This window comes from Aedes albopictus, chromosome 1 (assembly GCF_035046485.1).
Source record: "Aedes albopictus strain Foshan chromosome 1, AalbF5, whole genome shotgun sequence".
Lineage (NCBI taxonomy): Eukaryota > Metazoa > Arthropoda > Insecta > Diptera > Culicidae > Aedes > Aedes albopictus.
The window spans coordinates 115546603-115571334 of NC_085136.1; the positions used below are offsets into that span (position 1 = coordinate 115546603).

Genomic DNA, 24732 nt, shown 5'->3' on the forward strand with positions numbered 1-24732 from the left:
TGTTGACGTTTCGTTTTGACGGATAGCGGTGCGATAACTGCAAAATTGTTGCACTTAGCGGACTTGCAGTTAAAAAGCATTGCAGTTAAAGCGTTTGCACCGAGCGAACGTCTACTGTACTTGCGAAGTTCCGGCCATCCTTGCATTACAACCGACTTCAGTGACTGCATTTCAAGATCCATTTCAGTGCGTTGCTTTAACTCCGCACTAGCGCTTTTGGTCATCTGCAATACAATCAATGCACTAAGGGCCAGAATCGCAATCTAGCGGAACTAAATTAATTACTCCAAAACGAAGCTTTTCCGACACATGGTGTCTTCAACAAAGTTGTTTGACATCAGCAGAGCCATCTATTGCTAAGAACGTAGTAGTTCGCAACTCGTCCGCATAGGTGGCGCCACCATCTAACTTCATTGTTTTACGTCCTAGAGACTTGGCGTCTTCGGCAAAGTTGTTTATATTGGCAAAAAACAACTCTTTCTTAGACGTCGAAATTCCACGGCCTACTGTTTTCGAATTATTGCATATAAACTAGATTATATTGACAAAAAATGACTATAAAACACATTTTGATGCAATAGTATGAACTATTTTTATTGTTTTTACTTTTACGATACATAGTAGGTCAAGCAAATGTCAGTTTACTATTGCCAGCAAGGTCGGTTGTCACGGTTAAATAAACGATCAATGCGCTGACACGATCAATGTTAAACGGACGTGGAAGTTCGTGCATTACCCTAACTATTGTGTGGGATAGTCATCGCGACCAAATGAATCATAATCGTGATAAATACCGCGACGTGTATTGTTCATTTATATAACTAGTGGATCATATCACCTACCAATGGTGACTCCAAGATCCATACCTTACCTTACCTTACTAACAAATACTCCTTCCCGAGCCAACTGTGGAGATGCTGTGGATTCCACGGTTTCTCCCTTTCTCGATGAGCGTAAGGACGTGACCGGCGACGTGAACTCTCTAATTGTGCACATTGAGAAAGTGTAGCTCTAGTCCCAAGCATCTTTCATTGGCTCTCTGTGCAACTTCGATTGTTCTGGTCAATCATGGAGTGGCAATAACGAAGTGTACGATAATCTTTGCTTTGCGTGCTTGCTTTGCTTTGTATTTGTTAATACGCATTTGTTTAAAAGCCTCGGTCGCTTTGCCACCAAGCCTGGTTAAGTTTTCGTTTAATTCTTCGATAGTTTCCATTGAGCATTGCCATTCATGTTCCATGGCTTTTTTCATATGCTTGTTGTTTATCCATTGTGATACTGGTCTACTGAAGGCACAGTTGTTCATGTGGAAAACGTTCGTCTCAGCAATAGTCCAAGGTTCCAAATGTGCCAGATCGAAGTTGACGGAAGCAGCAGAACAATTTGTTAAAACAACAACGAGATTCTGCTGAAAGACATCTGGAATTGAACTTCTCAACAGACTCAACGTGTTGCGTAGTGTTACTGTGGCTCGGATCTGCGTTCCATTTATAACGAGGATAATTGCTGTCAACACGCCACTCTGCTCCGCAGCTCCCATAATCTGCTGAATATTGAAGTCATCCTGAGCCGCTCCTCTGCTATCACTGAGCCCTGGGGTGTCTATAAAGTTGAATATCGTGTCCTCTTTTCTGAAATTATATACAGCACAGGCTCTAGTTTGACCATTTGAAGAATCCTGAACGTTGTCATCTTGGTGCTGTAGACTCTCGGTTGCTTCATGATGCTTCGTGGGAATGGCAATTTTCAAATTCTCGAGTGTACCGTTATGGAAATAATTTGTCAGATAGTTTATCAAAGTTGATTTGCCTGAGCCGGTTTCGCCTATCAGAATAATGTTGTATTCCTTGTGAAGATCTTGCTTCAACGACAATTGCGGATTAATGGATTCCATGACGAATACGATTTACGGTGAAGATACTTTTATGATCTGAGAAAAGAGAGAACGCAGTTAATAATCATTGGCATATCTTAAAAGGAGGACTGGCTCATGCCTTAAACAGACCCAGCTTCTTAGATGTTTTTTTTATGGATTCTGGATATAAATCTCGCGTTTAGTATCATATAGGCGTACACTCCCGTGCAAAAGTTTGGGGTCGCCCCCTCGAAAACATGGAAATGTTTTTCGGTCATATCTCAATCATCTTTCATTTAATCCACTCGTTCTTAGGCTCTATCGAAAGATAAAGAATTAGATTTGATTCGTAGGTACTTTTCACAAATTTCATATTAAATTTTTAATACAAAAAGTTTACCTAAACTTACATGTTTTTCCTAAAACTGTACGAAAAATTGTTTTGCGTCTAATTCAAAATTGGGTCGTCCAAATTTTGAAATTAAAGTTGCATTAGAACCCTATTTATATCCTCTTTGAGAGCCATTCATTAGATTTTAACGAAAAAAATCATAACATAATTCAAATTATCGAGTTAGGTTTAGAAGTCCGTGCAAAAGTTTGGGGTCACCCCTTAGTATGCTGCATCGTGCAAAAGTTTGGGGTTACCTTCCAAATGAAGTCTGAGTCGGTTTTTTATTCAAATCGTCATTTTTTGGCGCAACTCCAATTCCTTCTATGATAGTTGAATGGCAAGACACAGAAATGGTTATGAAATGTTCATAAACTAAGTTCTAGACTAAGTTAAGGTAGAAAATCTATCTATATCTATCTATCTATATCTATCTATATATATCTGGAGCAACATTTGAAAAGGGCCCAAGAGGTCTTGTGTCTTTTTTCTAAAACGCTCCGTAGGGCATAACAGCAGCCCGCCCACGCAAATGAACACCGTTATCCGAAAGATCGATGTTTGCTTTATCTGATAACGGTCTTAGTTTTTGTGAATAAGCTGAGGGGGGCTCAGGAGCGACGTGTAAAGTCATTGTTTACCAATGCTTGTATGCCCTTTTCAAATGTTGCTCCAGATATATAAAAATGAGTTTGAAGTCCCTTTGAGGCAACAAAACTCACGAACGGATGGACCGATCAGGATGACTTTTTCATGGTTCGGTTCGTATTTGCGGTGGCTGTGTTTATATGTACAAAAAGTTACGAAAATCAACTAGAAAAGTAAGAAAATTCATAAAGTACTGATTATTCATGAGCTGGGAAGGAAATCAACACGAACGAAATGAAACCAATCTAGAGTGCCGTGCTGCAATGGCCTTAACTATTGTCAAACCACCACAACTTGGCAAGACAAAGTTTGCCGGGCCAGCTAGTATATATATATATATATATATAAATGCAGTGGCATACGTGGGACCGTGCATAACTTGCGAACGGAAGGACCGATTTTGGTCGTCTTAGTTCTGTTAGTTTTCACCCAAGGAAGGTTTATGAGGCAAAAAACATGGAAAAATTGAGAGTTTTTGAAAATTGATCTTCTATACATTTTGACCGGGGACTTGGTCTTAGCTAGAAACTTGAAACGTCAAAAAACGCAGTAGGCAAGACAAAGTTTATAAGTTTAGTATGGTATATAAAATCCGAAAGAGGATAGAAGTGAGATAAAAATGACTAATTCGTGAATTCTACCCTATATAACTGTAAGTGTTAAAACCACAAATACACAATTTTCCCAAAAACCATTACAATGAATGTCGTTTCCCCGAATGTACTATTACATTCGGGATTTGGTGTTTTGGTGCAAATCAAAGGGATTACTTTTTGATGAAAATGCCATTTAAATTAAAATATGTAACATTCCTTAAACTTATGGATTTTGAGGTAATGGTATGTTTATGGTTATAACACCCACAGTTTTTAGGGTACAATTCACGAATCAGTCATTTTTATCTCACTTTCATCCTCTTTGGCACTTTATATAACGTACTTAGCTGATTTAGCATGGATTTTATATACCATTTTCTACCTTAACTTAGTCGAGAACTTAATTTATGAACATGTCATAACCATTTCTGTGTCTTGCCATTCAACTATCAAAGAAAGAATTGAAGTTGCACCAATGACGATTTAAATAAAAATCCGACTCAGACTTCATTTGGAAGGTGACCCCAGTCTTATGCAGGATGCAGCATCCTAAGGGGTGACCCCAAACTTTTGCACGGTAACTTGTAAACCTAACTCGATAATTTAAATTATGTTATGATTTTTTCCGCTAAAATCTAGTGAATGGCTCTCAAAGAGGATAGAAATAGGGTTCTAATACAACTTTAATTTTAAAATTTGGTTGACCCAATTTTGAATTACACGCAAAACAATTTTTCGTAGAGATTTAGGAAAAACATGTAAGTTTAGGTAAACTTTTTATACTAAAAAATTCATAGAAAATTTGTGAAAAGTACCTACGAATCAAATCTAACTCATTATCTTTCGATGGAGTCTGAGAACGACTGGATTAAATGAAAGATGACTGAGATATGACCGAAAAACATTTCCATGTTTTTGAGGGGGTGACCCCAAACTTTTGCACGGGAGTGTATCTACAATGATCGATTTCTCTTCATCGATTCAGCCAATATTCGGATTATCTCTCGTTGTGTTTCACTAAAGGATGACTAGGACTAGCATCTAAAACAACAAAAACAATCGAAAATGATTTACCGGCCAAATTATTAATCATAGAGAAAATCGATGAAGAGAAATCGATCATTGTAGATACACCCGTATGATACTAAGCGCGAGAAATGTACGGTTCAAAGTCAAATAATACTTATGACACACATGTGATACAAGAATCACTGTACAATTGCGCTTGAAATGAGTGCCATACTGAAAATTCTCTCAGTTCAAGTCAGTCTTGTTAGAATTTTCTTGACACTGCGTACCGTTGTACAGGAATCACACTCGTATCACATGTTTGTCTGGGGTATAACCAAATGACGTGTCGCCAATGAAATAATAGATCTTCATGGCAAATTCTCCTGAAATGCCTGCGCATTATCGATACCGTGTTATATCTTTTCACCATAATTGATAAAGAGTACCCATGAGAGTCTTACTTTGAGCTTATGGCTAAATTTCATAATTCTGCTTCTATGACCTTCACACAACTACTTTCCAGGGAATATCGCAGTTTAAAATTTGATCATTCTTTGCCGATACAAACTGCAGATGAACGGTAGTAACAAAACCCCCCTCATAAGTTATGGAAATTGGATAGCAAGTTCGAGTTTTGGTTTGAGCTGTCCGAAACCAGGTTTTCTCTCTTTTGAGCACATTAGCAAGGAGTGGTGAAAATGGGAAGGGAAATGAAATCATTTTTTATATACCCCTGGGATTGAAAAACGACATTATTAAGAAATACTTTCGTATAGTATATTTGCCATGTTCTGCTGTAAGTGAAGAGTTGCAATGAATAAGGTCTCCGCCTGGCCGTACCCAATCAATTCCACTGCAGAAAAATGTAAAAAATGAATGAAAACATGAACCAATTATTTTTTGCACGCAAATCTGCCAAGGAAAAGGCCTATCTTTCAACATCAAATTGGCAGTGCTGCGTTGTGTTGTGTAATGAACTATTGTCTCACTGGGAATGCTACTATTCATTTCAGTTCAACCTGACCATAAACGTGTGATGCAAATGAAACATTAACAGAAACTGAGTACAGATTACCTTTCTTTTCACTTAAATCATCACATTCATTTACCACTATAACCAAAACTGATTTTCCCTGGCGTAGGCCGATGAATAGTTATATGTAAAATTGGAATATCTCACTGCTCAACTCAGTAGTGCCCAAATCGCAATCGATTGAATCCACCAACCGGTTTTGTTTTCTGCCACGCTCCAAACGACCGTTCTTCGAAACAGTTTACACAAAACTGTTGGCACGCACCGTGCCATATATGGTTTGGGGCTATCAAGGGGATTTTCCGTAAGACAGTGAGATAAGATTTTTGGATTTTTTTTTTCACTTATGCGCCCATAAAATACTCCGTAGGAAGGAACAGTGTTCCCCGGGTCATCAACTTTCGTGTTCGCGAATTGGCGAATATCAACTGGCTATACAGTCAATCGCAATATTGACGGTACACCTATGGTAATGATGATATTAGAACCTTGCGGAACACCGGATAAAATATCGACACTATCCGAGTAACAATCATCGATGCAAACAAATTGAGACCTGCTGGACAGATATGATTGCATAAAACGGACCGCAGATCTTGAGAATGAAAACTCCGATGACATTTTGTTCAACAGTTTCGTGTGAGAAACCCCATCAAAAGCTTTAGAAAAATCAATCATAAGAAGGAATGCGATACCCCTCTTGTCAATAACAGTATGTATGTCGTCATGTACTTTGAGAAAGGCAGTTGTAGTACTATGTCCTGCTCTAAACCCAGATTGAAATTCTGTCAATAAGTTGAGGTTTGATAGATGTCTCTGAATTTGTGATTTGAGGATTTTATCAAATACTTTCGATAAACTACTTAGAATGCTTATGGGTCTAAGGTTGTCGAGAGAATTTCCTGATGGTTTTTTCCGAATTGGGATTACTTTGGACAATTTCCAACCACGAGGATATTTAGACGTAGAAATAATTAAGTTAAAGATGGATCTAATTTGAGAAACTATTGAAGGAAGAATCAGTCGAATTAACTGGATTGGAATATTATCTATGCCAATTGCATAGATTTTATAGATTTAATCGCTAAAATGACATCATGATCACTAATCGGTGAAAACTGAAATCCATGAGTATTTTCAGGAGGAATCTGTAAGGTACTATTATCAACAGTGAAATTTGAAGCAAAATATCAACCCCCCCACTACTTGACAGATGAGCTCAGTTTCGCGTACCTACTTGCAAATCGTAGATGTCGCTACTGTACGTAAACAACGGGTCCATCCTTCACTGACGCAACAATTTTTGTCCATGCGAAAACATCTTTTTGTTGCGTGGTGAGTGGAAGCCAAAGAGAGGCTAGCGTTTCGTATCAAAAGGACGTATTCTACAGAAGCGCAAAAACTAATGTTCATTGAAATTTTGTATTCTGTTGCTGTAAGAAATGTAATAAAAGCACATGTTTAAACGGTCGTGCATATTAATTTGTTACTGCACATACAAAATCAAACCGAGGATAAAACTCGAAAAAAAAATTGCAAATGATTATTTTTAACTTCTTTTTGGCTTCGCCACCAGATATGCAGCTGTAAAATGTTGGCATAAGTAGTAATGTATTACTTGCAGGTGCTTATTAACCGCACCAGAGGAAAACATGCATTTCGAATTATTTTTATGAAAGTCGACTATTGCGCCTCTACCCGTTTTATAGATATAAATTTCGATTCTAATAAACAAAATTCATCATGCCGAACTTAATTTGCGTTCTCCTACGCCAGAAAAGTGAAAACAACACGTTAAGATTCCTGTTTATTGTTTTAATATGTTTTGTGCGGTGTGTTATTCTTGGATTTCGTCCTTTTCAAAAGTAGCGCTTGCCGCTTTGAATCTGACAGTACCACCCGGACCAAAATTTTTAGGTACGCTGACGTTGTTCGGCAGCTGTCAAGAAGCTCCCGCCCTCATTGATTTCCGCGTTTGTGTTATCAAAATTTCTATTACATGCAGATGAACTGATTGCCCCAATATGTTTTAGTTTGTCCCATAAGTCCTTAGAAGAGTTAGAAGAGTCGATCCTTTGGGTCACAAGATCGGATTTGGCGTTATGGATAAGTTGTGTACCTTGTTTCGTAACCGTTTATATTGGTTATGATTTACTGTCGACTTATCTGAAACCCATAAACGATACGCAATGTTACGTTCAACCGTTCAACCATAGCCCTTTGAACCAAGGATTACGTTTAGGCTTGGAACGACGCAGTGGAACGAAAGAATCATGTTGATCACTCAATATTGTATTGAAAACATCAACTGCTATGTCGGAGTCGGTAATACTGTCAAAAATGGACCAATCAATTGAGTTGATGGCCCGTGTCAACCCTCCGAGGACTACGTTCTTGTAATCTCTGTACATGAAATGGTCAGGGATTGATTTTCGTGCTATATTCAATGAAGAAAAAATTATATCGTGGTTTGAAAACGCTGGGGCTGACACTTGTTGTGCATTTAGTACAAATTCTTGGTTGGATGATAGAATCAAATCTATCAGAGAATATCCAGTTTGATGAAAATGGGTTGGAAATGAGTTTGCACAAACAAATCCGAGAGAATCAACAGAATTTTTGAATTTAAATGTTTTGTTGCCTGATTTATTTAAATCTGTATTAAAATCTCCTATTATAACTATGTTAGGATATTGTACGGACAGCCGGACAGCTCAGATAATTGATCTAATAATAAATCAGAGCAATCTGAGCTAGGAGGGTTATAAAAAATGCCTAGTAAAAATTTGTCCTGTTCATATTGGATTTCAACGAATAAATATTCAGTAAGATTTGAATACTCAACACCGGATCGTAATTCGGAATTACAAAGAACTTTAAATTTAAAATCACACTTAAAATAAACACAAATTCCACCCCCACGGCCGTAGCTTCTGTCGAGTCTCAAGGGATTGTACCCATCTAGAGCGACCAAGTTGTCATTTATATCGCTTGTAAGCCAACTTTCTGTAATGCAGGCAATATCTACTTTACATTGGAAGAAACATAACTTGAATTCATTGAATTTTGACATCTGTCGGGTACACATACTTTGCATATTAATGTGGCAATTATTCAAATAATTGTTATTGAGTACACTGTTCATTACAACACGGGGAATACAACCATTTGAAAGAGCATTAGCTTGGTTATCCGGCATCTATGTAAGACATAGTAAGCGAACTTAAACAAAACTGTCCCACCCTGTTCAACATCAACAAATCAGCAATGAAAGTGAATGACAAGTAATTTAGCGAAAAACAACTCATTGATAAAATTAAAAAAAAAAAACTCTAGTGCAGTTCGTGAATTCGGTTGGAACTAAGTAAATATATAATGGAAAAAGGCTAACTACAACTTCAACAACAGCAGCAATAGCGGGTCCATGCAGCACCGGAAGCATAGCAAAATTAGCACTTGATGAATATACTCGATGAAAGAGTGCTCATTGAATGTAAAACTTTTGGGACGGATGAAAACAAAGGAAAAATAAAGGAGTGGAGACACGGAAATCTACGGAAGGAATATGCAGAAATATTTAGGAAAAGGAATCTTGCAGATAACTTTCAGGAGCGGAATAAACAGAGGATTGATAAGGATGGAAGACATGGAAAAATTGTGGGAAGGAAAGAATAACTTTTAATGGATAAGGTTGGTAACTGGTCCAGCGAGAAAATTGGATTCGGTTCAGCATCAGCAGCAACTTTTGTGTAGACGATTCCACCACGCGTGAAAACGGACTGAAGCTTTCCATCCTTCTTCAGCTTTAGTGCGGCTCCCTTGATCGTACGGCCAAGCTTAGTAAGATTCTCGCTGATGTATATCCTCGATTTCGTCGCAAGTCCAAGATGTTGAAGTGAAAGATTTCGTTTTGCAAGGTATCGTCTGAAGAAATCATTACGCTCACTTTTGAAGGCAAACTGGAGTAAGATGGGAGGGGTACAACCAACTTTCATGGACGCTCGAACAAGACGTTTGATAAAGGCGAGCGGAGCATTTTTCCTGCTGTATCCGAGTACAGAGCACACCGTTTCCAGAACTCCAGGAAGATCCTCAGAAGGGTGGAACGGAACCCCAAACAGCAATAAATCGTCGCTTCTCTCCATAGCAGCAGTACGTTCGGCGATAGAACAGACTTCGCTTTTTATTTTCTCCACACCATTCGCCACTGTATCAATTTCGGCTCTGCTCGTCTCTTGGAAATACTGGATTTTTTCGCGAAGAACGTTAATTTCATCTTGCAAAGAGCTTTTGCAAGACTCGATGATTGCAATGGTTTTATTGACCATTTCGTGGAACATGAACTGCATTCTCGCCAGAAGATCATCAAGAGATGAGACGAATTCTTGTTGTCGTTGCCGCACCAAAGTATCACTCCCCATCATCAGTAAACAATGAGTGCAATCGGATGGGAAAAACGGTGAGTGTCGAAACTTAACAGCTGATAACGAGGATGAAACCAATGGCGCTACAAGTATGCAATAGGTGATTCGGACAACCATCAGAAAATTACATCAATATTATGCATAATCAGCTTCAAATCAGCAAAACTCCATAGGCCGCGTAGACACTACACTCGTGTGAATAGTTGAATAGCCATTCAGATCGAAACTGCAGTTAGCAAAAACTTCACTAATACCCCGGACAGACATGTGATACGAGTGTGATTCCTGTACAACGGTACGCAGTGTCAAGAAAATTCTGACAAGGCTGACTTGAACTGAGAGAATTTTCAGTATGGCACTCATTTCAAGCGCAATTGTACAGTGATTCTTGTATCACATGTGTGTCATAAGTATAAACTGCACAGGCGGCACAATCACTCACTGTACCCGATCATAGCCAGAGTCGGATCAAACCAGGCAGTCATCTGTGTTCTGGTGAGCGATCTCTGCCTCCGGGTTGAGTTCCGATTCTGTTCTTTCTATATGTGCGTTTAGAAATGCTGTACCTTTTTTGCTGACGCGTGACTCGTTCCGTGTAGCCTTGGGTTTTGACATTCCCGGTATGGTTACAGTCAAGGTTACAGTACTAGCTGCTTCTGCCAAGGAGTAAATCGAGTTTCCGAAGGTCGCGAAATTGACTCTAGGAAGCGTATGACGATATCTAGCCCAGTCTAGCTTAATCGACGATGGCAACCTGCAGACTAGCTGGTGTAGCAACGACAAGTTACACATGTGTTCTTCTAATTCACACGCATCGATGATGGCACAAAAAATCTGAACTTTGATGGTAAAATCCATTATTGCCCGTTGTAAAGATTTATAGATTCCGAAACAAATGAATGATTAGGCCCATTTTCAGCGTAGGTGCGTTATAAATGTTTGTTTACAATGCAAAACTATCACCAAATGTGTACCTAATAACACAGCGTAAAATTTTCACCAGGACGCGGTCTGGTTTAATATCTGTGGGCCCACGCAAGAAAAATCCACGCAACTAATTTTCGCGCAGGAGTCTAAACAGGTGGAATCTCCGCAATATCGTCTCAAGTTTATCTTCTCTCAGTGGTGGCAGAGCTGTTATCTTTGCGATCAGTGAGTGTACGATAGCTTCCGGCTGGCCAAATCTCATTCGTAATTCGAACTCTTTTCACTGACTGCTTCTTCCAATAAGGCGTACTTCCTTTCCAGAAAATCTTTCGCAAACTTCTGCTCCTCCTCCAGCTTCTGCATTTGCAGCTTCAGAAGCGTCCTTGAAGACCTGAGTGATGATGCAGATGACAAAATACTCGATGTCCCACCACTGTCCACTTTCCTATTGTTGAATCGTTGTCGTTCTTTGCCATTTGAAATCAGGTGATCCTGCATCGTTACGTTCACTGCGGAAAATTGGAGATCTTCCTTATTAGATCCCTTCGACGTCTGCGGTTTCTGCACGGCCATATTGTGCGTAGCACCCGTCGTTGGTTGAAGATGTTTGCTGGAAGTAGGCCCCGATCGCTGAGCCCATTTTGCCGACATGCACTTTTGGACAGCTCCAACTACAGTCTGCTACCTCCTTGCTCCTTGCGTTGCTCCAACACAGCCGAAGTGATGCCATTTATCACAATAGTCGCACTGCACCATTTCGTTCGTATCTGGACCTTCGCATGATTTGCAAGTCCGACCAGCTACTAGCTGGCAGCTAGTGTCCGATCCTCCACTGTTGTTTCCTCTGAAGCTCCCGTGACCACTATCGATACATTACCACTCTCAACCACTTCATCAACATTCGCCTTGGAACCCCTGATGCTCTTCTTTGACACCTTGACGTTTTTCCCGGAACCGTGCGTTTCGCGACTCGATATTTCCGAATATGTAAACGATAATTATCGAAATTATTGCAAAATATATGCTCATGCGAGTGCACGAGCTCATTTAAAAAACTTAGCGTGAAGGTAAATTTTAAGTTGAGGCCGGTTCACATTTTTGATTTGCGATTTGTGATAATGATATCGTTTTCCATCATCACAAATACATGGTACGATTTATGGTTCAGAAGCGTCTATATCGTTGCAGTGAGCAGTCGGGTTTCGTTTATCAGCAAACTAGCTGTCCCGGCAAACTTTGTCTTGCCAGGTTGATGTGGTTTGACAACTGTGGAGGTCATTTTAGCACAGCACTCTAGATTGGTTTCATTTCGATCCTGTTGAATTTCTTCTCGATTCATGAAAAATCATTACTTTCACAGTTGTTCTACTTTTTAGTTGATTTTCGTAACTTTTTATTACATGTAAACACAGCCACCACGAATACGAATCGAACAGTGCAAGAGTCATGCTGATCAGTTCAGCCGTTCGTGACTTTTGTTGCCTCAAAGGGACTTCAAACTCATTTTTATATATATAGAAGATGAGCGGTGGTAGCGATAACTTGAATTCGATAATCTTGGTACGTATAATAGTGTCACGTCATAGAAGAAAGTGTATGTAATTTTTGGGTATAATCTAAAATAGAATGAAAGTGTAAACAAATAAATACCTCAAGTGATGACCATCCATGGCGTCGAGGTAGCAAACGTGCAGCTATACATCTATACCTTCCAATGGTTATTTTTTAGGCTTCCTTGAAGCCGATATAGGGTCTTGTACCATTTGGGCAGGTGTACCTATTTTGGGCACTTGTCGCTATAACTTAGTCAAATTCGAACCGATTAATTTGAAATTTTGTATAAAGTTAGGCACGTGCAGCATCTAACTCTATACAAAAATTCAAATCAATCGGTTCGGAATTGACTTAGTTATAGCGACAAGTGCCCAAAATAGGCACACCTGCCCAAATGGTACAAGACCCTAACCCTAGCCCTAACCCCTTCCAGACCACGAATTCTTTCAATGTTTGAATGCTAAAAAATTCTAGAACTTATCACTCGACCCGGCACTCAACTCCGACACCCCAATGATCCTTGCTGACGTCATCGATCCCAATGATTAGATAGCAATATCTATCAAGCTCTTATCATCCCTCCAGCGTCGCGTTGTAGAGCGGGGCCAAAGACGTAGTAAAATATGGTACATGGAGTACAAAGGAAGCGTCCATAAATGACGTAGCTTTTTAGCGGGGAGGGGGGAGTCTGTTATTATGTGACAAGCCATATATTGGGTATGGGTAAATATGCTACGAGGGGGAGGGGAGAGTAAAAAATCGGCCAGAAAATGCTACGTCATTTATGGGCGTTCCCAAATATAAACTGTAGTGTTGCAGATTAAAATAATTATTGATATTCTCAGATTAAAATAATTATTGTTATTCTCGCTTTGTCTCTCATCCGCTGCAAATTCATTTATGCCGGAGACTACCACTGCTATAGCTTCAGTAGCTAGAACCATTGGGTTATTATTTTCATGTTTCGTGCTATCACCGTCATCCGGAAATCCTGTCAATTTGTCGGCTTTTGCATTGTATGTCAATTCCGGTTTTATGGACATGCCATCAATGCATATAACCAACGCTTTTTGATTTTTAGGAATACTTTTTGTTTTTTTTTTCAGCCATACGATTCAAAATTTCTCAGCTTAGTCCTGGATTCATTTGTGTTGACGATTTCCATCTGTTGATGGTCATCTTGTGTGGCATGGTCAAAATTTGGGATCTCGGTACACCGGATAACCTGCAGGGCTGGCAAAATAAGCTCCCATGGCAAATTTTTTAGACGCAGCGGCAGGGTGCAAAATGTTCATTATCATTGACTGAAAACAGCACGAATTTGAATGATTATGCACTGAATATTCAAAACAAACAAATTCATTTTCGCTCTCCCTCTTCACACAGTCAGTCAATCCTTAGTCATTGAATATGAAGCCGATCGAGAAATATCTTCATAATTACCTACGTTTATGGCTACGATTCCATCCAAAAACACACCACAACAATCAAATGGGAAAAGTTCTGTGTAAAGGACCGTTAAATGTAATCGAAACGTTATTATTTTATCAGCAATTTAACACTTTGTAAGAAGTTTACAAATATTCATTGACTTTCATTCAGTTGACAAACGAGTATCGAGCAGCTGAATATGAATATGCAAGCAAGTGAATGAAAATTGCCGCACGGTTAACTTCAGCTCGTCTGCTCGAAAATTTTGCGCCCTGCGCAGCGGTATAAAGGCGACCCTTTGGCTTCCTAGTTCTGTTTTGAAGACTGTTATGCAGTACTGGATCAGCACGGACAACGTTTGCAAGCTCAGTGTCTTCCGTTTTATGCTTCTTAATGCTTCTTAATTCAACTTGAAGCTTATGATTTGCTTTTCTCTTCGCAATTGCTGATTACTTTATTCTCTCACTTTTTCCGTTTTTCCTTACGAAGTGACCGTTGCAGATCTCGCATATGACCTTCCATGGTCGATCCCTTCGATTTCTCATCCATGTAGAGTGATTTGTAGTCGACGTTTATATGGAAGATGTCATCTTTCGAACTGAGGTCGGTAGATATTCAGATTGAAGATTGTACAGTCAATTTGTTGGAATCTGAATAAACATAAGCTAGTCATAATTACTTCTGACTAATAAAAACAAAATTTACCTGGTGAGAGAAGTTCAAGTTGGCTAGGTTCAACGAGGCTTTCGATCGAGACTGTGTTCGGACTATTGCTTTCAGCAGTCTCAAAGCTGATCGATAGATTAACTGATCGAATTTTTGAAGGACCCGGATTTGAGCTGCACAATGCTGTTCCGCATTCAGCAGCCTCGGAGTCATCGGCCAGATATTTGGTTTCCTCATAAAATTCTTCTGAAGAGTCGAGGCAGACCAAATGTTCTATGTCTGTATATTCCTCATCGTCATCGTTTTTCACAGCAGTCTCTCGGGAGACCTGAGAATTTCCGAAGTTTATTGTTGAGACCGCATCATCGCGCAATCTGTATTATGGATTATTCCTTAGTTCGTCATGAGGCTGGTGCCAAGGTTAGTAGTCATATTTACCTTCTGTGTGATATGGAGTGGATTTGAAAAAACGATTCTTCGAAATGATCCGAGCAGATTTTCATTCTTTTCACGACTTCTGAGCCTCCATCAGCGTACGCTGCTGAGAGTCTCCACGAGTTGCAACTTTCTACTCATTTGGAGCACCTATTAAACAAATATTCCGTGCAATAATGAGGATTCCCATGGGATAACAATAAATTACCCTATCGGGTTCCTTTGGAAAGCTGAATAAGGATCTTCCATCACCTTTTTCATCGCTGTACGGACAAAAATAAACTTCGCACTTCCGACCCATGTTTGTTTACAAGTTGTTGACAACGAATGAACGCACACATATCAAAAGATAAACGTCAAAGTGGTTGACTGTGGGCGCCTCTACCGGTACAATCGCGCGTGACATAAATTTTGAATTGACCGTTATTCACGTACTTTACGGCTATCGGAGAAGTGTTACGTCTGTTTGTCTGTGGTCAAACTCAAACCAAAAAGTTCGAGGTGAGTGTCGTCGGCACACTATCAAATTTCAGAATCGGTCGTTCAAATGGTACATTTCTCGCTCAAAAACACACTCATAATTCGGGATGAGGGTACATTTTCGTTGAAAAATGAAGTAAATCCCTAAGAACAAACAGCTTTCGAGGTTACGATGAATTTGAGCGATAATGTTCCGAAATCGATAATGTGCCATGTATAAAATCTTGGCACCTTTGGCCAGTCTGTGGCTTTACAGTCAATTCTCTATGCATCGACTTCAAAGGAAGCTACCACGGTAGATGTTTCGACTTGAGGCTGGTTCACTTTTTCGTTGTAATATCGCTTAAGGACGAATTGTATGTACATTTGCGATAATGATATCTTTTCCATTATCACTAAGGCATGGTCCGATTTATGGTTCAGAAGAATCTATATCGTTGGAATGAGCAGTCGCGTTTCGTTTATCAGCAAATGAACGAGTGTGAAAGCTTGGATTTGATAATCTTTGAGTGCTGATCCGATAACTTCGGTACGTATAATAGTGTAACGTTGCAGAAAAAAAGTTTATGCAATTTATTAGTGTGATCTACAATAGAAAAATTAAAGAATAATCAAGATTATGCCCATGCAATTAACGAGGTGAATGTGCAAAAAATGTAATTTTCTGATCATTCTTGAGATTAAAGGATTCTGTACCTACCACATGATACACGACTCCAAGAAGAGCATTATCAGATACCAAACGCTGAAGTTTTCAAAAGCAGTTTAAATGTATGAACGGTATCGGTGATGCGTTGTGACCATCCATGCGTGGCAGTTTTAGAGAATTTACCATACTGTGAAGAGCACGTCAATGATTATTAAGGGCGGACGGGACGGTCGGGTAAATATCCGCCATTGCTCTGTTGCTACTAAGATGGTAATCTCAGATTCTACTTCATATTTTGCAACAAAAACCTATCATTGTGTATGCTCACTTGCACTGCACATGCTGATTGTTTTTCATCATCTTCAGTGCAATAGAACTCGAGATTACCATCTTCAAAATCGCGAGGCAAATTGTTAGAAAGAGAGGCAAGATAGGAAAAATAACACGGCGTCCCGTTTCACCTTAACTGTTTTCTATCTTTCGCAGACCATTAGAAAATATCTTCTCAGTAAATCGTATTCGTCATGGAATCATGTAATCCGGAGTCGCCGTTGAAACAAGATTTTCAAAAGGAATACAACATCATTCTGTTTGGTGAAACTGGCGCGGGAAAATCAACTCTGATTAACTATCTGACAAATTATTTTGGAAACGGCACACCAGGAAATTTCAAAATTGCAATCCCTACGAAGCATCATGTGGCAACCGAGGGTCTAGAGCACCACGAAGACAACGTTCAGGATGCTACAAAAAGCCAAACTAGAGCCTGTACTGTATATAATTTCAGAGAACAGGACACGATATTCAACTTCATAGACACGCCAGGGCTCAGTGATACCGAAGGGCCGGAACAGGATGATTTCAACGTTCGGCAAATTATGGGAGCCGCTGAGCAGAGCGGTATGTTGACAGCAATCATCCTTGTTATAAATGGAACGCAGGCCCGAGCTACTGTAACGCTGCGCAACACGTTGTGTCTGTTGAGAAGCTCAATACCAGACGTCCTTCTGCAGAACCTTGTCGTTGTTCTAACAAATTGTTCTGTTACAACAGTCAACTTCGACCTGGTCCATTTAGAACCATGGACTATTGCTGAGTCGAACGTTTTCCACATGAACAACTGTGCCCTCAGTAGACCAGTATCACAATGGACAAAAAACGAACGGATGAAGAAAAATATGGAAATGGAATGGGAATGCTCAATGGAAACTATCGAAGAATTGACCCAGAACTTGAAGCAGCTTGGTGGAAAAGCGACCGAAGCTTTCAAACAAATGCGCATTAATAGAGACAGAATAAAATCGCAGCTACAAAGCATTTTGGCGGAGGTGAAGAAGTTCCAGGATCTTCAAAACGAACTGGATATTATGAAAACCACTCAGCAGCATATATCCACCGACATTGAAAAATATTCCGACTATAAGCGAACGAAACAGGTGGAATATACGGAATTGGAAAAATGCGATTTTTACAGTACAATCTGCACGGAATGCTGTAAACTATGCTATGAATGTTGGACACATGTCAATTCGCCCAAAGCAGTTCGTTATGCAAGACCACGTTCAACACCGACTATTAGTGGCATAATAAGTTTTTTTAATGCTACATTTGGTGGAAATTGCCATTGCGGCCATACACCCTACAGTCACTACGACGACAACGTTAAGTCAGTCAAGAAAACGAAAACCGTCGAGGAAATTCTCGAAGATATAAAAACCGCCTATGATGATAGCGTGAGTAAAAATGAACAAATACAGTCTAAAATTGGTGGCCTGGACGCCGATATTGCTGCACTGAAACATGCTCTCGATGCGAAAGAAATGGAAATCCTGGAATGCTGTGATGGGCTGAAGAAACTCTGCTCGCAGTTTAACTTTGTAGACGAGCTCCAGGGCGTCATTGATGTCATGGAGAGAGATGCCCGTTCGCTTACCTCCACGGTGGCAAGGGTCGATGCTGAGAACAGAATCAGAAGCATCAAACACCTGGTCGATACGCTGTCAAGTGCTGGGAAGAGTGGGTAGAACGCAACACAAGTTTCGGATAGAGAATGAAGTATAATAAATGCTTATTTTTTTTTTGTTTTTATTAATGTGTATTTTAACTTATAACTAATTCTACACTTCATAAATGCTTATGTCAAAGAGAATTATTTCTGTTTAATATTCAGTTTCGAATAGTTTTTGCTCTTATTTTTTATAGCACCATCAAAACAAGACTTGCGTGCGCAGCTTTTTCTTTTTTCTCGCTTGTTTTCTTTGATACACGCAAGAAAGAGCGAGATAAAAGAGGGGGCAAAGTGCCCCCACTTTTACATGTTTCTTTCTCTTGTTTGTTTACCAGAGTGAGTGAGAAAAAAGAAAAAGCTGCGCACGCTAGAGATAACAAAACTCCAGTTAGCCTAGTGGTTAAGGCTATGGATCGCCAATCCGGAGACGACGGGTTCGATTCTCGTTCCAGTCGGGAAAATTTCTCGACTCCCTGGGCATAGAGTATCATTATACTTGCCTCACAATATACAAAATTCATGCAATGGCAGGCAGAGAAAGCCCTTCAGTTAATAACTGTGGAGGTGCTCAAAGAATACTAAGTAGAAGCGAGGCAGGCCAAGTCCCAGTGCGAACGTAGAGTCATAAAAAAAGAAAAAGAAAATCAATTTCAAGATAAAACTAAATCAACAATATTTCTCCAAAATACACGGTTCGTGGCTGCCGTTCTCCATCCTTGGTCACGCCCAATGCTCGCCAAGTCACGCTCCACCTGATCCGCCTATTGTGCTCTCTGCGCTCGACGCCTTCTTGTGCAAACCGGGTCTGTAGAGAACACCATCTTTGCAGGGTTTGCACCACCAAGAATACAGGCTTGCAACATGCCCTGCCCATCGTATCCTTCCGACTTTAGCCACTTTTTGGATGCTGGGTTCGCTGTAAAGTGCAACGAGCTCGTAGTTCATCCTTCTCCGCCACACACCGTTCTCCTGCACGCCGCCGAAGATCGTCCTTAGCAGGTCCTTCTCGAGCATGGTCCATGTCTCGTGTCCGTAGAGGACCACCGGTCTTATTAGCGTTTTGGTGTGTCGGTGCATTTGGTACGTCGGTGAATCTTTTTCGACCGCAGTTTCTTCTGGAACCCGTAGTACCGACTTCCACTAATGATGCGTCTCCGAATTTCACGGCTCACGTTGTTGTCAGCCGTCAGTAAGGATCCGAGGTAGACAAATTCCTCCACCACCTCGAAAGTATCTCTGTCTATCGTTACATCACTACCCAGACGAATCCGGTCGTGCTCGCCTACCATCCTGTACTTTGTTTTTGACACATTCATCAACAGTCCGACCTTTGCTGCTTTGCCTTTCAGGCGGGTGTACCCACAGCTTGCCATCGTTCCAAATGTTCTGGCGATAATGTCCATGTCGTCCGCAAAGCACACAAATTGACCGGATTTTTTTTAAATCGTTCCCCGGCCGTTGAGCCCGGCTCGTCGCATCACACCTTCCAGAGCGATGTTGAAGAGTAGGCATGAGAGTCCGTCACCTTGTCGCAATCCCCGGCGAGATTCGAATGAACTGGATAGTTCACCCGAAACCCTTACCCAGTTTTGCACACCGTCTATCGTTGCTTTAATCAGTCTAGTCAGCTTCCCAGGAAAACCGCTTTCGTCCGTGATTCTCCATAGCTCTGCGCGGTCGATACTGTCGTATGCCGCCTTGAAGTCGATGAACAGGTGATGCGTTGGGACCTGGTATTCACGGCATTTGTGGAGGATTTGCCGTACGGTGAAGATCTGGTCCGTTGTTGACCGGTCGTCGATGAAGCCGGCTTGATAACTTCCCACGAACTCGTTTGTTTTAGGTGACAGACGACGGAAGATGATCCGGGATAGCACTTTGTAGGCAGCATTCAAAATAGTGACCGCTCTGAAGTTCTCACATCCCAAATGGTCGCCTTTCTTGTGAATGGGGCAGATTACCCCTTCCTTCCACTCCTCCGGTAGCTGTTCGGATTGCCAGATCCTGACTATCAGCCGATGCAGATAGGTGGCCAACTTTTCTGGGCCCATCTTGATGAGTTCAGCTGCTATACCATCCTTACCAGCTGCTTTGTTGGATTTGAGCTGCTGGATGACATCCTTAACTTCTCTCAGCGTGGAAGTTGGTCCTTTTCCGTCCTCCGCTGCACTGACGTCGTCGTTTCCTCCGTTGCCGTGGTCTTCTGTGCCTACGTTCTCCACGCCATTCAAGTACTGATCGAAGTGCTGCTTCCATCTTTCGATCACCTCACGTCCGTCCGTCAAGAGGCATCCGTCTTTATCCCTGCATATTTCGACTTGCGGCACGAAGCCGTTGCGGGATGCGTTTAGCTTCTGATAGAACTTCCGTGTTTCTTGGGAACAGCACAGCACGTCCATTTCTTCACACTCCGCTTCTTCCAGGCAGCGCTTTTTATCCCGAAAGAGGCGGGTCTGCTGTTTCCGCTTCTGTTTGTAACGTTCCACGTTCTGTCGAGTCCCTTGCTGCAGCATTACCGCACTCGCTGCGTTTTTCTCCTCCAAAACCGTTCTGCACTCTTCGTCGAACTATTCGTTCCGTTGATTCCGTTCCACGTACCCGATGGTGCTCTCGGCTGCGTCGTTGATGGCTGCTTTCACTGTACTCCAGCAGTCCTCTAGAGGGGCCTCATCGAGCTCGCCCTCGTCTGGCAACGCGGCCTCGAGATTCTACGCGTATGCTTAGGCGACATCCGGTTGCTTCAGTCGCTCTAGGTTGTACCGTGGCGGTCGCTTGTACCGTACATTGTTGATGACGGAGAATTTTTGGCGAAGTTTGACCATCACCAGATAGTAATCGGAGTCGATGTTGGCGCCACGATAGGTCCTGACATCGATAATGTCGGAGAAGTGCCGTCCGTCAATCAGAACGCGGTCGATTTGAGATTCCGTCTGCTGTGGTGATCTCCAGGTGTAACGCTAAGGGAGGCTGTGTTGGAAAAAGGTGCTACGTATGGCCATATTTTTGGAGGCGGCGATATCAATGAGTCGTTGACCGTTTTCGTTCGTCTGCTGGTGGGCGTTGAACTTTCCAATGGTCGGTCTTAATTCTTCCTCCTAGCCTAACTGAGCGTTCAAATCATCTATGATGATCTTGGACATCGTGGCTTGGGTATGGGCAGCTGTCGTACTCGCGTTCGAGCTGCGCGTAAAATGCGTCTTTGTCATCATCAGTGCTTCCGGAGTGAGGGCTGTGCACGTTTATTATGCTGATGTTGAAGAATCGGCCCTTGATCCTCAACCTGCACATTCTTTCGTCGATCGGCCACCAACCGATCACGCGCCTCTGCATGTCGCCCATCACTATAAAAGCTGTTCCCAGCTCACGTGTGTTGCCGCAACTCTGGTAGATGGTATGATTACCTCTAAACGTTCGCACCATAGATCCTGTCCAACACACCTCCTGCAGCGCTACGATTCCGAACCCGCGGTCCTTCAGTATATCGGCGAGTATGCGGGTGCTCCCGATGAAATTGAGAGATCTGCAGTTCCACGTACCGAGCTTCCAATCGCAAGTCCCTTTTCGTCGCTGTGGTCGTCGCCATTGGTATCGGTTCGCATTCTTCTCTTTTTGATTTTCCGGTGCTAGTCTTTTTTACGGCTGGCTCGCAGGGCCTGACACCAACCCACTAACCCAGGGAGCTGGGCTTACCTTCCCGGAAGCTACGGGTTCTGCATTGGCATTTCCTCCAACTACAGTGCTAAATAGCTGGGCTCGAGCGCCAGTCTTCGCCGGGGGTGGTGTTTTTAATGGGCGCCCAGGAGATAATATTTTACCTGAGCTTCCACCCCCAAGCCGCAGCCTACTGTGCACGTTTATTTTGCTGAAGTTTAAGAATCGACACTAGATCCTCAACCTGCACATTCTTTCGTCGATCGGCCACCAAACGATCACGTGCCTCTGCATATCACCCTTCCCGATGAATGCTGTTCCCAGCTCGCGTGTGTTGCCGCAGCTCTGGTAGATGGTGGTATGATTACCTCTGAACGTTCGCACCATGGATCCTGTCCAACACACCTCCTGCAGCGCTACGATGTCGAAACCGCGGTCCTTCAGTAGATCGGCGAGTATGAGGGTGCTACCAATGAAGTTGGGAGAACGGCAGTTCCACGCAGTCTTGTGCAGCATCACCATCCTGAAACATATTACGGTTGACAAGTGAGAAAGTTCCCACATTGTATCGATTCATGGGGGTACACTCACCTTCTCACAAAATACAAAATCGTGAGAATGAGATCGTGAGAGTGTAGGGTAAAAATAAACCTCACTTCTCGTAACGTCATTCGGCATATGACAAGTGTTTATGTCACTCACATGAGACAATACTCGATGACATCATAAACGAGCTTCACTTAAATGTTACTCAAAAGATGGTCATGACGGCCTTATCGGTATACAAACGAGTAAAATTTGTAACGATTTATTCATTCAGTGAAATTACTTTTCAAAATCGTAGCATATGTTTATCGATGGCTTTAGATTATATGAGAGTTTCGACGGCAACATTCGTTTTCGATGGTTTAAGATTGAGCTAGATTTTTGCATGTGCATGCTTATGCTTAATATGGAATAAATCAACACAAAATAATCGCTTTGCCGGAATGGAATATATGCGAGAACAAAGAAAAACAGGAGAACCAATGCCCTCGAACCGCATGACATCGCTTCGGTCCGTGCACTCCAGCGTGGTACAAAATGCTTGTCATCAAATGTTAGGAAGACACACAATCACAAAGTCCTCGGAACGAAGACATGATTTAATGACACAACCAAGCTTTTGAACGCTATAGCTGTTAGTACACAGGGTCAAATATTTGTCCAAAAAGAAACCAATGCTCGAACATCTTGTTTGACTTGATCGAATCTTCGTTAGTGTCAAACAGATATTATTCCTTCTGTTTTTTCCTTATAAAATATAAAATATAAAATCATTGACCTTTTTATATGGCTTTACGTACCTTTTCAACAAATTTATTCTTTTTATTACGTATTGGTGCACAACTGGGATCACCACAACTCAATTCACTTCAGAAACTCATTTGGAATGCAGGCTTAAAATACACTAATTTGAGTTAGGCTCCAAAATGTCAAATGCTTGCTCTAGGCTGCTCTAGGCTATAGCGCAGTTTCGAGTTCGAAAGGAATCGCTCAAGAAACTTCTTGAGTGATTCCTGGCAGAAACTTTCTTCGGTGACTGCCATTTGAACTGTCATTTCTTCGCTACTGCGTACTTCGATCGAGGAAAACCCAGTTTCTTGAGCAATTCAGGCAAGGAATTTCCCATGCATCAAGATAGGCTGAGAAATTCCTTCTGAACTGCAAATAGTGCTTATAGCGCTGTTTGCAGTTCAGAAGGAGTTTCTCAGCCTATCTTGATACATGGGAAATTCCTTGCCAGAATCACTCAAGAAACCGCCTTTTCTCCGATCGCAGTACGCAGCTCACGGCGTGTATATAGGAAAAGTTTATAACAAAAAAATGGGCATCGTCAAATTTTTCGCCAATCAAAAATAGAGGCTTTCAGCTTTCATTTGCAGGGTCCCTCAAAAAAATCCACCGAGGGATCCCGAACAACTTTTTCAGAATACTGTTTTTCCTCATACAAAATGAATGGTTCCAAATGAATCCTAATTAATTTCTACTTAACAAACATACCCAATTTTTGTATGAAAAAGTTCCCCCGATGGAATATTTCGATGTTGGGCTTGAATTAAAGTTGGTAGCGTCAACTTTCACGTAGCGTAAAAATTAGCGATGCTCATGTTTTTGTAATAAATTTATTCTACCAGACACAACGTGAGCTGCGAAGAAATGACAATTCAAAAGGCAGTCACTGTAGAAAGTTTCTGCCAGGAATCGGTCAAGAACTTTATTGAGCGATTTCTTTTGAACACGAAACTGGGCTTATGGGACCATTTTGGCATTGGAACCTATTCTGGGCATTCTCTGCTATAACTTTGTTAATTTTACCAATTTACATAACAAAAACTAAAATCAAATTGTATGAAATAAACTGAGTTATGGCAGAGGGTGTTTAAATAAATTCATATTTCAATCAGAATGTTTTCCAGTGTTTCATCTGACATCATCGTTCGGTGATCGGACAATACCAATCGCAGAGCACTGAATGATCTTTCGACTGATACTTGGCTGCTTGGAGTAGCAAGTACTACCAGCGCTACCTGTGCTAGCTGTGGATGTGATGCTTTTCTTGAAATCCAGTGGTTCCAGACATCGAAATCATGCCTCTGTCTAGGTTCGACATCAAACAGCTTGAGTTGCTTTTGAACTTCTATTTCAGTGGTTTGTTCAGTATGGCAGTCCAGTTTGCCGCCATACAGTTCGGTCAAATAGTCTGTGATGTCTTGATCATCAGCTGACATATTCTCCACATCGGATGATACATTTGTTTCTTGAGATCCGCTTAGGCGTTGCATTCGCCGCCATACACTGAGTATGTAGTGCTAAAAAAAAAACAATGTGTTAAAATATTTACTGTCTTGCTATTCATATTTCATGACAAATTGTTTTACTAACGTACTACCAACGATTATTGATTATTGAAATGTCTTAAGTGTTATGAAA

The 24732-nt window shown here is 41.3% G+C and overlaps 1 protein-coding gene and 1 long non-coding RNA gene across 3 annotated transcripts; one reads left to right on the plus strand and one right to left on the minus strand.

Moving 5' to 3' along the window:
- Positions 1–791: 791 nt before the first annotated feature.
- LOC115267238 (uncharacterized) lies at positions 792–8786 on the minus strand. Its single transcript, XR_009996159.1, has 2 exons — positions 5577–8786; positions 792–1930 (listed from the first exon to the last, which is right to left on the minus strand). It is a non-coding gene; the product is annotated as an uncharacterized LOC115267238 (long non-coding RNA).
- Positions 8787–12401: 3615 nt separating this feature from the next.
- Positions 12402–18224, plus strand: LOC115267199 (uncharacterized). 2 transcript variants are annotated; one of them, XM_062845224.1, is made up of 2 exons: positions 12402–12445; positions 16587–18224. In XM_062845224.1, exon 2 carries the CDS (start codon positions 16625–16627, stop codon positions 18122–18124), a length of 1500 nt encoding a protein of 499 aa, XP_062701208.1. In that variant the 5' UTR covers positions 12402–12445; positions 16587–16624; the 3' UTR covers positions 18125–18224. The 2 variants fall into 2 exon arrangements, with proteins under 2 accessions (XP_062701208.1, XP_029729931.2); XM_029874071.2 differs by lacking the exon at positions 12402–12445 and adding an exon at positions 15529–15980 and having other exon boundaries at positions 16587–18219.
- The last annotated feature ends 6508 nt before the right edge of the window (positions 18225–24732 follow it).